Raw genomic sequence first — 18341 nt, 5'->3', positions numbered from 1 at the left:
TTTAAGTAAAAGACTTCCTTATGTATTCTTCTATAAGAATTCTATTACTTTATAGTTTGAATTTAGATGACTCACTAGCAATATGTCGAGGGTGAACTGCCATCAACAACTAAGAACTAAAATGAATAACATCTATATTAACAATTATTATTAAAAAGCAAAATAAAATCACGTATGCTTCGATATTATCACAATAGTTCCCCAGAAGGGAACCCTAAACATACGAAACTCGTCCTTAAAGACATTATCAAGAAACAGGGGACATGTCCATTGTGCAGTACAACGCATGCGTGGACCAAAGTGGGGTGACAGATACAGTTCACCACGCGCTTCTAAAACGAAAATAACAAATTAATAATAATACACAAAAATTAAGTTTTATTTGGTTGTTTTAAGCATAAAATGGCTGAAAGAAATGGTAGCCAGCCGGCGGAGATGATTGGATTGCTGGAGCGAAAGGTGAGTCTTTATTAAAGGTCAAAAGGACGTGTGTTGTAGTAATTTTGTCGAATTTACGTAATATAGATCTGTGGGTGCATAATACAAATGCCTGTGTGTGTGTTTTTTTTTAATTCCGATTTTACATCACGACAATTATCTGTTACTAAGTGTGTGCGATATTTATTTTATCTAAACCAACGATAAATCAACTAATTAACGCCTTCGGTGTACGATTTAATAGTATTTAAAAAAAACTTAAGCAGTATTGTTTATGAAGACAAGTAGAAACTGGATGGTTTTAAATCAATTTCTTAAAATCGATTTTGTTCAATAAATAGTTCCGGGTCAATATTTTATTAGATAAAAAAAAATGATCAAACATGACAAAATCCTTTTTGAGGTGTTTATTTGCGATTATATTTAGCGCCTTTTGCAGCGGACAGTGGATATTTCCATTTAAATCTTGAAGTGCCATTAGATCTTAATTGAGGAGAACTATTTATCATATGTTAGACCCAAAACAACTTTGTTTTACACCGATAGTTCATATTATATAATCAGGTAGGTACAGACTACAAATAGATGAGTTTCCAAAGATTTATCATCTATTTCATAATATAGTATTATTATTCTTCGGATTTTGCGAGTCGAGGACATAATTAAAGGTACCTATTTTTACGGTTTAATCTCGCATTATTACTATCATTTTATTATTTGCTGGTTTTCGAATACTCCACAGTCGTCCGTGAACTACGAAAGCTGTATCGACATAACGTGGACATAACTATACATCATAAATACCTTCGCTACGATGACCGGTTACTATTTAACGAGATGATACGGATTAAATGAATACTTTAAATAACTGATACATGGAGCTTTGGTTAAGAATATTACTCACTGATATAGAACGATTACGATAATCACAAATTAGATGGTTGCATTAAATTATAATGAAGTAACGCAAACAAATTGAATAAAAATTAAATACAATTATGAAAGTAATTGTATCGACGTTCAAACCTAAAATCAATTCTAGATTGAATTACGTGTTAATTCTATAAAAAAAATTGCTTTTCGTTAGAGGAATGCGCACTATTTAGATGTACACATATGTTTTATAATTGTATTGAAATAAGCTATTGCTTGTTTGTATAAAGAAAATATAGGTATATTTTATTATCTACATTGCTTATGAACGACAAATCAGAGCGTGAGTTCAAAGTTTATTGGACGATGACTTGAGCAAATATTTATTATCATAGCATTGTATAGAAATAGCAAATTCATTTTTGATAATAAGACCGCTTCAATACAAAAAATATTCTAGAACAATTTTTTTTGTTGTTCTAACTCAAACGAATAAAAGATAAGACATAGACGTACCTACTTATGATTTTAATAAAAGAACCATGCCTTTCGCAAATTTAGAAAAAAATATAATAAATAATAAATAAATAAATATTTACTAACAGTCACGCCACGTTAACTGGTCCCGTGATAAGTTCGTAAAGAACTTGTGTTACAGGTACCAGATAACGGAAATAAATATAAGATTTTTATTATACACATACACAAATTTAATATACATCCATAACCCTGCAAAAGACATTTATATTTATCATACAAATATCTTCCCTTGGCGGGATTCGAACCCGCGACCCCCTTGTGTGGTGACCATGTCACTTACCACTACACCAGACGGTCGTTTATAATGTTTGGCATTTAGGATCATTTAACTTTGCTCTGAGTATATGTGAAGTTTTAAGTAACAGCATGTGAACATTACGTCATCACGGAGATTATTTGTACTGTGTGCGTTATTATTGTTCGTTCTTAATGGCCATTTGAGTTGACGAGTAGGAAATCTGCATCTTATTGGTCGGGTTTAGGAGTAAAACCAATATTAAACGAGAAAACGGCTTAAATCGGGTGCGCCTTTGACAATGTTGACAGCTTGACACTGATAAATACATTGCTATACTATAATATACCTAATATAATACGCCACCGTCAATACATACAATGAACACAGTTCACGTTACGTGAAGAGAGACGAGAATTAGAATCGTGTCCAGCAACGAAGATTGGTAGCGCTGGTTACAGCCCACTGTGTTTCTCGCCGGATCTTCTCAGTGGGTCGCGTTTCCGATCCGGTGGTAGATTCTGCGAAGCACGGCTCTTGCTAGGGTTCGTTTTGCAACATCGTCAGGTTTGAACCCCGTGAGCTCACCTACTAGCCCGGTGACCTGACATAGTCTCTCTAGCCATCAGCTTAGATAATAATAAAAAATAAAAATAAAATAAAGCTGATCAGTGTCGAGATAAAACACATACAAAATTTTATCAAACACAGATGTTTTTTTGAAACTGTTTTTCTTTCAAAGCTTTTCACGAGCATTATAAACTATAAGGTTGAGCCCGCTTATTTGGCTTCCAGTTTTATTTACGTACGTTGCGCGTTCACGAATAATTAAAAAATAAATTTTAATCATGCTTTCCGTTTATATTATTTTTTTATTGTTTAGGTGGGTGGACTAGCTCACAGCCCACCTGGTGTTAAGTGGTTACTGGAGCCCATAGACATCCACAACGTAAATGCGCCACCCACCTTGAGATATAAGTTCAATGGTCTCAGTATAGTTACAACGGCTGCCCCACCTTTAAACCGAAACGCATTACTGCTTCACAGCAGAAATAAGCAGGGCGGTGGTACCCACCCGCGCGGACTCACAAGAAGTCCTACCACCAGTAAAATTTTATATTATTCGAGCACTCAAGTATTGAACACCACTGTGACATCTGCTATACGCTGTACAATAGCAACATACCAACAATACTTGGCCCACTGGTATCCTCAAACCCGTTTCCAAAGAATGCTCACACAACCCAAACGACAAATTTAGCCCAGAGTCTTTAAAAATACATTTAACAATCGCCTTTAACGAGCTCCACAAGTCACATCCGCTATTACAATAAGAGGAGAATAGCTCGTGGGACATGTGCTGTAGTTTTAATTCAATCATGAATACGGCAGCTACCGAGAACACTGTCAGTATAAAGTTTTGTGTTTTTTGGGAACAAATCGCGCACGTTCATCTGTCTCCAATTTAGGATTCCCTGCGTTATGAGTACCAAAGCCTGGCATACATACTTCTGATATTATTTAAAGTTCTTGGTAGCAGAGTCCAATCTTTAAATCGCAGAGTGCAGGCAGTTACGAAATAATATATTAACACACTTTTATAAATTAGAATTAGTTACGTGGATGCTTTATAATTTTTTAACGAAATCACAGTTTTGTTATTTTTGTTTTACTTCACGAATTGACAGACATTTTTTTTACTTATTTTTTTATAGGGCACCTATTGTCACTGCTGTCTATGTATATGGTTTATTTTCTTTTTGATAAGGAGTTTCTGTATCTATCAACTCCAATAACTTCCTCCTCCTTTCGTCGATAATCCTCAATGCTGAGGGTCGTGGCCTCCTCTAACAACTTTTTCCTGTATTATCCTGCGACATTCCTGTCTATCCTCGGCTGGGTGGATAGCAGCGTGGACTGAAGTATTAAGAGTGACGCGTACTGGTCCGATCAACACATTACACTTCTGCCTCTGGACCTTCTTCCGCATACCTTGCCTGTTACAAGCAGCTTTTCCAAATTGTCAGCTTTCTTTCTGGCGTTGTGTCCAAAGCACTCGAAGCTCCTCCGCGCGCATATAGTACTGAGGCGCTTAAATCAAATTAAATCAAATGAAAAAAAAATTATTCAACATAAATGAAAGTACATACTTGTTGAACGTCAAAAGAACTACCGCCAATTCACAAAAACTAGCCTCCGTCCTGAGAAGAACTGGCAAGAAACTCAGCGGGCATGTCTTTTTTTTTAAAATATTAGATTGTTTTTTTTTCAATATCAGATTTTTTTTAAATATTCATTTTTGCAATGAGTATTATAACGTAACAATTATTGCAATATTGAAATGCCCGGAGCGAGCAACTCATTCCCACTTTCTGCAATCTTCTACGATCGGAAACCTGAGCTCGATAAGAATGGATTCGTTATTTCTGTGTTTTGTCCAATTAGTTCCGAGCATTATTACATACTTATATACGTTTAAATATATACACATGTAAATAATATACACCTAGACAAAGAGAAAATAGTCCTGTTCATCACACGAATGTTTGCCCGATGTGGGAACCGAACCCGCGACCCTTGGCGCAACAGCCAGAGCCGCTTACTAAAGCTTGATAATATGCTTGCTAATATTATTATGTTGAGTGTAAAAACCCAAAAAAGTGAGTAAATAATGTTAATTATTCGTTCATCAATGACCGTGATACCAGTAAAGGACGTTACAAGTGGGTTTTATTAGTAAATTTTCCTCTATTTTCCTCAGCGCAGATTTACGGTGACTTCTTGTGAATCTATGTATTTATTTAGGTACTCGTTCTTGTATTATACATATATTAGTTTAATTCTTTGGGGATACCATAGTAGCCATAGTATAATTACAGCATTGTATCATAACTACTGATAGAAACTATTAGAAACATCTACGTTGGTGATGAAACTTGTGTAATTTTTACATTACTAGACAAAATTATTTCATTATTATTAATTATTTATGATGACCGATATAATTATAGAATGTTAAAATAAGTGGAGCCAATTCTAAGGTATAGGTATCATATCATGCGTTAAGTAATGAATAAATCAATAGAAATAGAATGGTGCAAAAAATAAAAGGGACATACACAACAAATAATCTTCAACCATTCTTTAAAGTACTCCTGATGTCATCGTGGCCTAAAGCCGGTGTACACGTTTGAAGTGATGCGACTATACCAGTTTCAATCCCGCAGGTCGGTACTATTTGTTTATTTTCTAAGAAAACATGTACGTAATTTGCACGTGTTAAGGTACGTCTCTTCTTCTTCTTAATCGCATACTTTATTGCTGAAGGCCGTGACCCTGAATGGCCTGCGTGGCTCTTTGTACTATCAGCTTCCATTTCGTTCGGTTTTCGGCTTCACTCAGGGCGATCGTAACTGAGAGTCCGGTGAGCGCGATTACCTGATCTGACCAACGGTTTGGCGGCCGACCGGGGTGTCTTTTCCCTTCTACCTTACCCCCCACAGCCAATTTTTCAAGGTTGTTTGGTAGCCGCCGCGCAATATGACCAAAGTAACCAAGAACCTTCTGGTAGCAAATCGTAGACAGGCAAAATTTTTTTACTGGAGCCCATAGACACCTACGACATAATTGCGCCACCCACCTTGTTATAAGTTCTGAGGTCTCAAGTATAGTTACATTTGCTACCCTACCCTTCAAACCGAAACGCATAACTGCTTCACGGCAGAAATAGGCAGGGTGGTGATACCTACCCGCGCGGACTCATAAGAGGTCCTGCCACCAGTAATTACGCAAATTATAATTTTGCGGGTTTAATTTTTATTACACGATGTTATTCCTTCACCGTGGAAGTCAATCGTGAACATTTGTTGAGTACGTATTTCATTAGAAAAAATGGTACCTGCCTGGGATTCGATCACCGGTGCATCGCTCAATACGAATGCACCGGACGTCTTATCCCTTAGGCCACGACGACTTTCTACGCGAAGTTGCTCGAGGGCAGATTGGCTTATTCTCTTGGCGGTATACGGTATGTGGATCATTCTTGGTCTTCGAGAAAGGCTTCACGACAGCGGAATAGCATCGCGTAATAAAAATTTTGGAGTAAAACCATCTTGGCTATTTCTGCCGCGAAACAGTCATATTCCGCTTTGAATGATGGGACGGCCGTTATAATATATAACACAACTGACACTTCGGCCTAATGTTTCAACTCGAAGGTCAAAAATCAACTATTCCTGTACGACCGGTATTGAAACAATTGCGGCCTGGGGGTCAGGAGTCATTTATATGAAATTATATTATTGCTGAGCTATGCTCAAAAAAGGAATGTATAACAATATAATAATATATCAGCTGTAATCCGCGGCTCCGCCCGCGTGGTCAAGGAAAAGTGTGACGTAATTTTACGAGATAAAACAGTTTCTAGCGGGATTGAGATCGTTTTTTTTTGTTTGAGATAAAAAGTTGCCTGTGTCACTCTCCTTACCTAAAACTAACGCTTAATAAAAATCATATCAATCTGCTGCTTCTTTTTACGTGAAAGAAGAACAAACACACACGCTTTCACATTACATATATGGATTAGACATAGATATGTAAAATTAAATATAATAAAAACTATATTATAATAAAATAATATTCCAAGCACCGATCGTTCTTGTCGAACCCGTCAAATGCGACGAAGGGTTTGTCGTGAATACTAACTAACCCACCGACAGCCCACTGAGTTTCTCGCCAGATCTTCTCAGTGGGCCGCGATTCCGCTCTGCTGGTAGATTCTGCGAAGCCCTACTCTTGCCAGAGCTAGGGTTAGCAAAGTCTCCTGGCTGATAGGCTGATTGTGAAACTCGGTCACGTTCCGCTGCGAGTACAGTGGTGCTTAGTGCGAGTTTTTTAACTTCTCGATAGCGTAAAAGTTAACTCAAACTTGTAAGGAGTTGGAACAGCGCCCCTAGCGGCAAACGTAGGGCAAGCACGCTGTTGATTGTATGAAAACATCTTTTTTGAAACCACTAGCGCCACCTGTTGTAATACGCTGAAGATACTATGACAGAAACCTACAACTGTAGACCGTTCATCATAGTATTTTCTTCGACTTTAGAGAGTCGTAGACATAATTAAAACTGCTTTTACGATTTAATCTCGAGTTTTTTGTTGTCAACGGTGAACTGTCCCTCGTGAACTCGTGACTAAGAAAACTTTTTTTTTTTATTATTATTAAAAGATCACTGGTGGCCCGGAGGCCTTTCCAGTTTCACCAGGACATGTGGGCGAGCAAAGGCTCAGCCAGGACGGGTGGGATTTGCTAACAACTGCCCGAGCGTCTCTGAAGGAGACCTAACAACTCAAGAGCAGTTGCTTCGCGAATGAATCTACTACCGGATCGGAATCGCGACCCACTGAGAAGATCCGGCGAAACTAAGAAAGCTGTAAAGTACCTATTCGAAAAGTTGATACCTACGATATAAAGACAATAAAAACGCGAGATTAAATCGTAAAAATGGCTTTAAGTGTCATCATGATTTCATGATTGTTTTAGATAATAATAGTAGGCAAACATATACATAAGTAAACTTAGTTTGGCCATAAATACTGTTACAATAAAAATAAAAATAAAACAATTGCAAATAACATTTATTACTTTTACAGTGTGTTAGTTTAATACATAAATATAAAACAATTTAAAGTATAAAAAGCTTATTCAAAGTGGTCTCCATTGGCTGCAATACAGTCCTTTAAATGTTGAGGCCAGTTATCAATAGAAGCTCTTTCGATGGGAAAAATTTTCACTGCCAATCGTACGAATTGTTTTAGGGAATCCAAATTATAATGGCGTTTAGAGCAAGTCGTAGGTACTCTCTAAAACTGACCATAAATCATAATCCAGCAGATTAAGATCGAGACTAGACGACGGCCAGTCTTCAGCTTTGATAAATAAATAAATAATAAATAAATAAATATTTACTAACAATCACGCCACGTTAACTGGTTCCGTGATAAGTTCGTAAAGAACTTGTGTTACAGGTACCAGATAACGGAAATAAATGTAAGATTTTTATTATACACATACATATATTTAATATACATCCATAACCCTGGAAAAGACATTTATATTTATCATACAAATATCCTCCCTTGGCGGGATTCGAACCCGCGACCCCCTTGTGTAGTGACCATGTCACTTACCACTACACCAGACGGACGTTAAAGGACGGACGGACGTTTGATGAAGTTCGAAACGTTCGTTTCCAACCAAGACTGCGTAGACCGAGCTATATGACCTGGCGCCGAGTCTTGCTGGAAGGACCATTCTTGATTATTGAACATGGTGCTGTTAAGGGGCTTCACTACCTTCTCAAGAGTGGTATCTTGATACACTTGTGCCGATGTTTTGATACCTTTTTCACAAAAGTATGGCTCAGCCACTCCTTCATAGCTAATACCCCACCAAACCATCACTGAAGTCGGACAGTGCCCACGTTGCACTCTGTCGACTTGGGAAGCTTCCTTAGAGTTTTGAGCATAAATACGGTCATTTTGTTTGTTAAAATGCTGCTCAATTGTAAAAAAAATCTCATCCGTAAACAAAATTTTTCTATGACCTTCCTTTGCGTACCGCTTCAGTAGTTGTTTCGATTTTACCACCCTATTCTCTTTTAAATTATCAGTTAAGAAATGACCAGTACGTCTCTTACAGGCTGCAAGTCCTAAGTCATCGTTTAAAATACGCGACATGGTTCTAGGTGCTATCTTCATCTCCCGAGATAAAATCTTTTGCTTTCGGACAGGATTTCTTCGAATTCTTTCCCTTACTGCTTTGACCACCTTTTTCGTACGAACACTACGTGGACGGCCAGATCTTTTTCTGTCACAAACAGAGGAGGTCTCATTGCACCTATTAATAGCCCGGTACACAAACATTTTACTAATACCAAGCGTATGGAGAGTTTTAAAAATTGCATTTGGCTCTATACCTACTTTGTGTAATGCAATCACAGCGATTCGGTTCTCTTTATCACCCCACTCCATTTTAATATCGCAAAATATTGTACAATGTATTGGCGCCAAAGTGAGAAAACCCAATGAGCAATCATTTAAAAATGACAGATTCCAAATTCAAATGTAATATTTTGTTTATTTTTAATTGTAACAGTATTTATGGCCAGACTAAGTATAACATACCTACATTATGTATATAATGAAGAATAACAGAATTGCGACTTGAGGAAAACTCAGTTCGCTCACCTCTCGGTAAATTACCATAGCTATGTTGACATAATTGCACACTTCAAGAATTTGCATTTTCTAAAGCTGTATGTATTTAAACTAAAATGAAAAGGTTACTTGGTTAATTGTTTTTAAAATTGTGGCTGTTGGAAATATGAGCTAAAACTAAATAGGCGTCTTGTGAACATAGAGAGATTTGATTCGGGTTTGTGTGTGCGCGCCTGGACAACAAAATCCCACAAGATGTTCAGAACCTACATATACATAGGTTTAAGAAAACTATTAAAGAACATATGTGCAATAAAGCTTACTATAAAGTCAATGATTATCTAGAAGATTGCACAAAGTGGGAATGAGTTGCTCGCTCCGGGCATTTCAATATTGTAATAATTGTTACGTTATAATGCTCATTGTAAAAATGAATATTTAATAAAAATCTAATATATATTTTTTTATCTAATATTTAAAAAAAAAGATATGGCCGCTGAGTTTCTTGCCAGTTCTTCTCAGGACGGAGGCTAGTTCTTGTGAATTGGCGGTAGTTCTTTTGACGTTCAACAAGTATGTACTTTCATTTATGTTGAATAAAAAAAATTTGATTTGATTTTCGTGTCATAGACATCTACAACGTAAATGCCGCCGCTCACCTTTAGATATGAGTTCTAAGGTCTCAGTATAGTTACAATGGCTGTCCCACCCTTCGAACCGAAACGCATTACTGCTTCACGGCAGGACTCATAAGAGGTCCTACCTTCAGTAAATAAATTCGGAATCATTACTTAAATAATTACAACAATACAAATTACGCATCTATTTATTGCAGTTTCTACTAATCTATAGATCTAGTATGTGAGTTAATCTAAAATTTCAATACGACTGTCTAGAATCTGGACAAATACGTTATATAAGTTTGTCAAAGAGAAAATATTATACTTAAGAGAAAGTTACACGGAACAGGTTTCATCGTGGTACATTTATTTTGTGGTGTAACAGGAAATGCCTTTAGTTGTCCGAGAAAAGTATTATACGGGATGTTGAATATTGAGATTCGGTTTTTTTTAATTCATCATCGATGTATGACAGTGAATGTTTTCATTCTGTGTGCTTAGTGCGAGTTTTTTAACGTTCTCGATAGCGTAAAAGTTAGCTCATATTTGTATGGAATGGGATCGTTTGCGTACGTTTGCCATTCCCGATCCTGCGGAAAGAATGGAAAGCAGTCGACGTCGCCCAAAACACCTCATCTCGGATCCTCCCGATCCACTAACGGTGCTTCTAGTTACTTCAAGCACCGGTCACCGTCGAACCCGTCGCTTGCGACGAAGGGCTCGACGAGTAAATTAACTGTCAGACACAGCCCACTGAGTTTCTCGCCGGATCTTCTCAGTGGGTCGCGTTTCCGATCCAGTGGTAGATTCTGCAAAGCACGGCTCTTGCTAGAGTTCGTGTTAGCATCGTCGTCAGGTTTGAGCCCCGTGAGCTCACCTACTAGTTAAGGTTACGCTGGAATAGCCTCTCTAGGCTACCAGCTTAGGTAGAAAAAAAAAAAATTGCGTACCTTTGCCGCTAGGGGCGCTGTTGCAACTGCATACAAAATTGGGCTAACTTTTACGCTATCGAGAACGTTAAAAAACTCACACTAAGCACACATATTTCTAAATCAATCTCTCATGTACTATTTCAAGACTTATAGTGTCAGACATTAGATCACACTTCGCATTCCGTAGAACAGCTGTTCTTGGCCTGCTGAGATTGAAAAAGGCAGGGTCATCAGCAACCCGTCCTTACTAATTCTTCTTCTATATCGTTCCCTCACTGCTGAGGATCGCGACCTCATGTGACGTTCCTCCACTGTGTTCGATCATGAGTGGCACGGACCGCATGGTACAGACTACCACCAAATGCTTCTCTTAGTAGATCTGACCATCTGACTGGTGTTCTGCCCACGGCGTGCTGGCCCTCTATGCGACCCGCAATTAAGTATGAGCTTCTCTAATTCATGTCTGGGAGAACGCATGATGTGTCCGAAGAAGCTCATAACACGTTCCCGGCAGATGGAAGAGAGCCTTTTTCGGATGTTTAGCTCTCTATTATTAAACGGGCATTTTTTTAAGTTAAGTTTAGTGTTGGGTCTCCAAACTCATATCTCGATGAGCAGCGTCTTTTTACTTTTATTGATGGGTGGAGGAGCTCACGTCCCACCTGGTGTTAAGTGGTTAGCGGAGCCCATAGATATCTACAGAATTTCCATTACATAAAAACAAAACATACGATTATACCTAGCTAATAAAACCGTGTTACAAACATCAAAGTTCGACCTAAAACGTCTCAGCTTTTCTCTTGTTAATTCTTTTCAGTATTACAGAACTACTCCTTTTTTTTTAACGCTGTGTAATTCATTTACGCTCATTGGAACGTTTAGTGGTTCAAGGAAGAGTAGGCAGTCAACGCTCTCGCGGTCGATCACCCACAAGATGAACAGACTTGATTAAGTCATCTACTAAGAGTTCCCTTACTGAATGTACGCGTACCGCCGCAAATAGAGAGAGATGGAGAAGTTTCTCAAAAGCCGCAACCAAGCAATAAGACATACATAATCACGACCACTCCGCCAGGAGTGTACGACTGAGAAGAAGAATCCATTTACGGATATACGGTCGAGGGGGTACGACCTACCTCCCCCAATTGCTCGTAGGAGACTACGCCTTGAAAAAGGAACAGATAGAACCACTCCCTAACCATGAAAGAAAATTTCATACCGAACTGGAATTGTTTACCGGGCTTTAAATTGCAGAGGGCAGACAAACCCAAATGGCGAATAAATGTAACGAAGATAGCTAAATTGAAATCGGACCACGTTGTATAGTAGTCAGTATCTAACCAACTAGATCAACCGGTCGATCGTACCACATTTCGCTCTACAAGCGGCTTCGTTGAAGAAAACTCATTTATAACTTAGACTCGATCAGTTTTCATTGTCACGGACAACTATAGTTCTAAATTCCGGTGGCTCTAATATAGTTTACAAGATTAGACTTAAAATAAATCATAGAAACGGCAACTCAAACAAAAACCTGTAGAAATCTTTGTGTAATAGATACAAATGTATGTATCGCGATCAATTCAGAAAGTATAGCTGGCTAGGCGGCTGAAGTTGTTGGCTTGTAGGTTCAAAGACCTCGATAATCGATTGAACACAAGGGTCGAATTCATAATAATTTCATGAATAATCTTCGTTTCATGGATGGATTGATTGAGATCAACATGAAAACAGTCACGCGACATTGTGTTATTATAATTGTTTATTTATTATTGCTAGGTATAAATATCAAAGTTGTTTCCAAAAAGCTGCTAACAAAGTGAAGCTAAACAAAATTACTCATTACGCAGTAATTCTGTTGATTTAGTGTCATATTTGAAAAATGCTACCGCTATCTTCATTTTCTTTACTGAGAATTTGTATTCAGAATTTAAGGTTTATTTTAGAAGTTTTCGCGCGGTAATGTTTCAAAGTCTATATATTATGTGTGTGCGTATGTGAAGTTTCTTTACTCCACGATAACTTGCTGTTTCTGTTTCTGTTCATGCCTGAACAGTTTTGCCATTTACCAAAGCGATGCTGACCATAATTAAAAAACAAAACAAATTCATTAAAATGTTTATTTTTATTTGCTATAACGTCGTATAATTGTTATAACGTCATGTGATCATTTACTATCTAAGCAAATAAAAGAGTGTTCTCTTATTTTAAACTCTAATTCAGTTTACGTCGTAATTGCGTATTATAGAACGTTTTACAGTTTTAGTTTAACATAAAAAACATAGTTCATAATTATTACAGACCGCATATTGTGGTCAAGAGAAAAACATAGAAAATAGAAATTCCTAGAATGGCCGCTCTGAAAATTAACTCCAAACTCGTCACAATGTTCTGACGCACGTGTTTCGATTCAGTTGGTTTCTTAAAGTGTTACGTGCAGTACACAATCGGATACAGCGTTTAGTATTCAATGCTCGATTTAAATTGTGACGACGGCTTAAAAAGTTACAGACGTGAAATGTTGGAGTGTTTTGATAATGCTGGCTTTGTTCTCTCTGAAAAGAATGCTCGGACGACGAGCATTGAAAAGGTATGTCGAATATATCCTAGGGATGCCCTTCTGAATATCCTATTCTTTTGTTTTTGTATATGCATAGTAAGCATATGTTTGAATAATTTTTATGAATTTATTGGGTTTGATCAATTTCCGCGATTGTCATTGTTTTCAAATTATTAATTTAATGGGTTTTGACTGATTTCATCAAAAGGGTGAATAGACTATTGGACGGTAATTAGTGCCAATCAAGATTCATGTGTGATGATAAATGTTTTAGACATTCTTAAAGCAATAGTGTACTCTTAAAATTGATAATTTTTCGTGATGGAAAAATACATCAATGTATTTGGTATAAATCTTCGTCATTATCAATAGTCTTAATGGCTAATCAATCAATTTAATACACATAATACGCGAGCTTTATTTTGGAGATTATTTTAATGCGAAATCTTCTTGTCTTTCAAATGTAATCACTAAAATACAAGGAATCACGTGTAAACGTCTCGTTAAAATAGCTGAGACCTCGACAATTATAACAGTATTCGAAGCGTGACTGCAACTACAAACTTTTAGGAAAAGAAACGAAGTAATAAAATCAATTTAAGTCATCATTAATTTTATTGTTATAAATAGACAGACCCTTCCTTGTGTGAAGTAGTTTTTGTTTATTATTGTCTTTGTAAGCATACGAACACATTGCCCACATGGTGGTGAGTGGGTACTGTCGCCCGTGGACGTCAGCAGTTATAGGGGCACAGATGAGCCTCTACCTACTGACTTACTCTCTGTAAGCCTAGTATGGTGAAGGTAGTGTCATAGCGCTTGGGAAACACGTGGAGGGTAGTTCATTCCAAAGCCGGCAAATTAGCGAAGTCCATTTATATGACCAGATACATGCCGCGACTCAGCCTGAAACGTGGAGAAGTCTCAGCTTTATTGTATTAGGTAGTGCCGCCTTCAAACAGGGCATGACTGCTTTGCAGCAGAAATAGTAGCGAGTAGTAGTATAGTAGCAGTAGCTCTGCAATTATTACAGTTTTCATTTGTTGACAATGAGTTAGGGTTCTATTAACTTTGAATTCATACCCGTTAGAGGATTTGAATTCCTAACGCATACATCAGTCGAGTGTCCCGCCGGATCTTAAAGGGGGTTGCGATTCCGAGATCTGGTAGTAGATTCATTCACGAAGTAGCTATCCTTGCCCTGTTGTTAGTTCTTCTCCGGAGGCGCTCAGGCAGCCGTTGGCAAATCCCTTCCCTGCTGGGTGAGCCTTTTGCTCGCCCACCTGTCCTGGTGAAACTGAAAAGGATTCCGAGCCACCAGTGATCTTTCACTCCAAAAAAAAAGTATTTGAATTCCGTTTTTGACGCGTCAATCAAAACGAGCATGCCACTATTCATGTCAATATTCAAACACATCTACATTTTTTTTTTACTTATCGCAATCTAGTTTTTTTTTATTGACTGCTGTACCTTAAGATGTCTTTGTCGTTTTAAAAATCGATACGTTTAATCTCAAACACCAGAATGTCTCCGTCCACAAATTACTTTTTTAAAGTCAGACTACGTGACTGTCCGTTTTACGATTTCTTGTCACAACGTTAATTTTGTAATAATAACATAAGTATGTATTCTCCACAATACCTATTTAAAAAAAAAATGTTACAAAGTTTCTTTTCTCAGTGTTCGAATTGGTATTTTGTAACGCTATCAACGAAATAGAATAAAAAATGATTTCATGAATACAAAAATGTATTTATTTTGTGCCTTTTCAATCTATTGCGAGAAGAAACAATCTATTTTTGTTGTTGGATCAGAATTGAAGAACCGGTATGTTCATAACTAGATTTTTCACCTTTAAGTAATCGTCTACAAATTCTGTTCTAATAACATATAATAGTACAACTTTAATGCATATTGAAATGCCTGAATCAAGTCTAGACATTAACCTACTTCAATATATTCGGTGATTACGGAAATTTAATTTTAATTTGGCTTATTTTGTTGTTGATTTGTTAATTGCTTCTTGTTCATTGTTCTAACCAAGTTTCTTTTTTTTTGTTGGCTAAAAGCTTTTTTTTTGGCTGGTTCTCACCGGCCTTTGTGTTTGTTCGCTAAATATTATAATTTGAAGAAATGAACCATCCGAATAACATAAATAAGGCTTCATCCTCATGTGTCAAAGTTGTTCTCCGTATTATTTTTTTTCCTACCTATGCTGATAGCCTTGAGAGGCTATTTCAACGTACCCTAGCTTGTGTAGGTGATTTCATAATCAGTGTTGCTATATAGTGCGTCTTTACCGTTCTCGATAGCGTAAAAGTTAAGTTATTTTGTGTATACAGTTGGAACAGCGCCCCTAGCGGCAAACGTAGGCAAACGTTCCAATTCTACACAAATTTGAGTTAACTTTTACGCTATCGAGAACGTTAAAAAACTCTCACAAAGCACACTGAGAGACAGAATACTTGTCTATGAAAGTACAATCTTATAATTATTAAAAAGACTAGCGGACCCGGCCACACGTTGCTGTGGCTGTGGCTTAGGTTTTTGTTTCTAAATAACTCGCGGCCGCCTATGCTAATACCAAAAATTTACAACGTAAGAACAATTGGATTTCACTGTATTGCGTTTACTACGAAATAAATTTCACTTATACTTTAGCCTCAGAAACACGTGGTGCTTATGCCATTAAAATGTAGCTTATGTGAAACGTTGGTGTTTTTAGCACAGCGCCATCTATGAGATATTAAAGTCACAGTATAACAATTGTCTATAAAAACTGATTTAAGGCGCCATCTGTTTTAGACTTATGAAACTTACAATTAATAACAAAAATCAACATAAGAAATCATTTTATTGTTAATTAATAAATATTGCGACCATTCATCGAAATAAAAACCATCCTATCTCTCAAGTTGGATCGAACTGCACATGGTGTGCGAATTTTATTATAATCGGTTAAGTGGTTTAGGAGTCCATTGAGGACAAACATTGTGACACGAGATTTATATATATTAAGATTAGTATACATTGTGGGAAACTCTTCTTCGCGCGCTAAATTAAGAATTTTCCATTACCCACTTAGGTCAGAAACGTGTTTTACTCTGCCATAGTTTACAGAACTGTAACTAAACATGTAACCGCGACATATTTTTTTGTTAACGCTCAGACGTTAACAAGAATCTAGTTACAATATTAAGATAGGAATTATAAGTCTATTATGTTACGAGTGTGAATAGTTTCTGTAAACACGTACGTTGTAGTTTTTGCAAGCGTTTTTTTTATTGCGATGGTAGACAGGCAAATGATTGCGTGCACGTGCGACCGTGCAATAAATAATACGTACTGAATAAATTTATTGTATAATAAGCAAAAAAAAAATGTAATAAGCAAAGTTACAACAGGTGGAAAACCTGAAATTTTAAATCAACTTACGATAACATGCGAGATATTTGCTATTTTATCCGATATATGGAGATTATGGAGATAGAGGCGATTCTTATTTTTTTTGAAATAACCGACTTCTTTGTGTTTCGCCCATCGTCCCCGACGTGTAAAAAGAAATTCAGCAGTTTTCTCCTAAACATAAAATCACTAAACCATTATGGTGCTCAACTCCCATGGGTAGATATACTCCCATGGTATACCAAAGCTTCTAGTAAAAAGATAAATGTCATCCACAATGACGGAATAGCATCGTAAATTAACAAAAAATGTTACAACCGCATTCTAAAATTAAAATATTCGTCTCTTCTTAGCTTCAAAGCTAAAGTAAACCTAGACTGGTTTGCTATGCTTTGACGCAGTGAATTAAGCAAAAAAGTATGTGACCAAAAAAGATAGAGTGCTAATCTATAGTTTCCAATTTAATGTATGCTAATTGTACTTAATTGGAAAACTATATACTAATCGGAATTTGTAATTTTGGAACTAAACTTATTTTTGAAATTTTAAAGTGGTCGTTAACTTTGTAGTATAGTCTTCGTCCAAAAGTCAGCGAGTTATATTATTGTTACGCGCTGGGGTTCAATAAAAGTTCCACCAAAGTACAAATTAAAACTCTTTTTTTCCTACCTAACCTGATGGTCTAGAGCTAGACTTTAGAGAGACCGTGTGAGCGTCGTCAGCTAGTAGGTGAAGCTCACGGGCTTCAAGCCTGACGATGTTGCTAACACGAACCCTAGCCAGAGCCCTGCTTCGCAGAATCTACCACCGGATTGGAAACGCGACCCACTGAGAAGATCTGGCGAGAAACTCAAAGGGTTGCGTCTGTGACTTAATTTACTCGCCGAGCCCTTCGTCGCAAGCGACGGGTTCGATGAAAACGACGACCGGTGCTTGGGGTACCTAAAAGCACCGTTAGTGGATCGGGAGGATCTGAGATGACGTGTTTTGGCGACGTCGACTGTTTACCATTTGGTCCGCAGGATCGGCTATGTAGTTACCGGCGGTCACAATGAGAGGGCTCTCGTGTCGTGCTGCTTTATCGAAATGGCGCATTGATACCGACTGTAGATACTTACTGATGAACTCTAGGTCCAGGTCGTGAAGGTCGACGTTCCTGACTTACCACGTGGCTTCTACGGCTATCCTGCAATAAAAGGGATTGAATGGTTTGAAGGGGTTTCAAGTTAGTGCGGGCCGCGTGAGCGAACACTACACTTGCATAGGTCACGACGGGGAGGCTCGGTGGAGCGACGTTCTATGCAGGGTGGCTGGATAAGAGCTGGATAAGAGAAACAATTAAATTCATGGACATGGACGGCTAAGACTTTATTCGTTATTATTGGAATATCAGGATAAGGGAAATATGCTTTTATGATTAAACCGTAAAGATCGTTTTAATTGTGTCTTCGAGTAGCAAAAACCGAAGAAGATACATGTAAATAGTTGTATACATATAGTACGCCATTGTCCTCGACGTCATC

At 37.5% G+C, this 18341-nt stretch overlaps 1 protein-coding gene across 2 annotated transcripts in view; it reads left to right on the top strand.

Moving 5' to 3' along the window:
- The first annotated feature begins 274 nt into the window (after window positions 1-274).
- The window catches only part of nebu (solute carrier family 2 member nebulosa), a 55154-nt gene continuing 37087 nt past the window's right edge, over window positions 275-18341 (top strand). The window contains exon 1 of one of the 2 annotated variants that reach the window (XM_089731138.1): window positions 275-459. In XM_089731138.1, coding sequence (XP_089587264.1) covers window positions 403-459 — 57 coding nt within the window. In that variant the 5' untranslated portion in view covers window positions 275-402. Of the gene's footprint in view, window positions 460-13272; window positions 13444-18341 lie in introns of those variants that run through there. The other variant, XM_089731136.1, reaches the window with a different exon arrangement.

Source organism: Bombyx mandarina, chromosome 11 (genome assembly GCF_030267445.1).
Source record: "Bombyx mandarina strain Sakado chromosome 11, ASM3026744v2".
NCBI classification, from domain to species: domain Eukaryota; kingdom Metazoa; phylum Arthropoda; class Insecta; order Lepidoptera; family Bombycidae; genus Bombyx; species Bombyx mandarina.
Note: the sequence above shows the minus strand (reverse complement) of the source record. Positions and strands in the feature narration are given on the sequence as shown.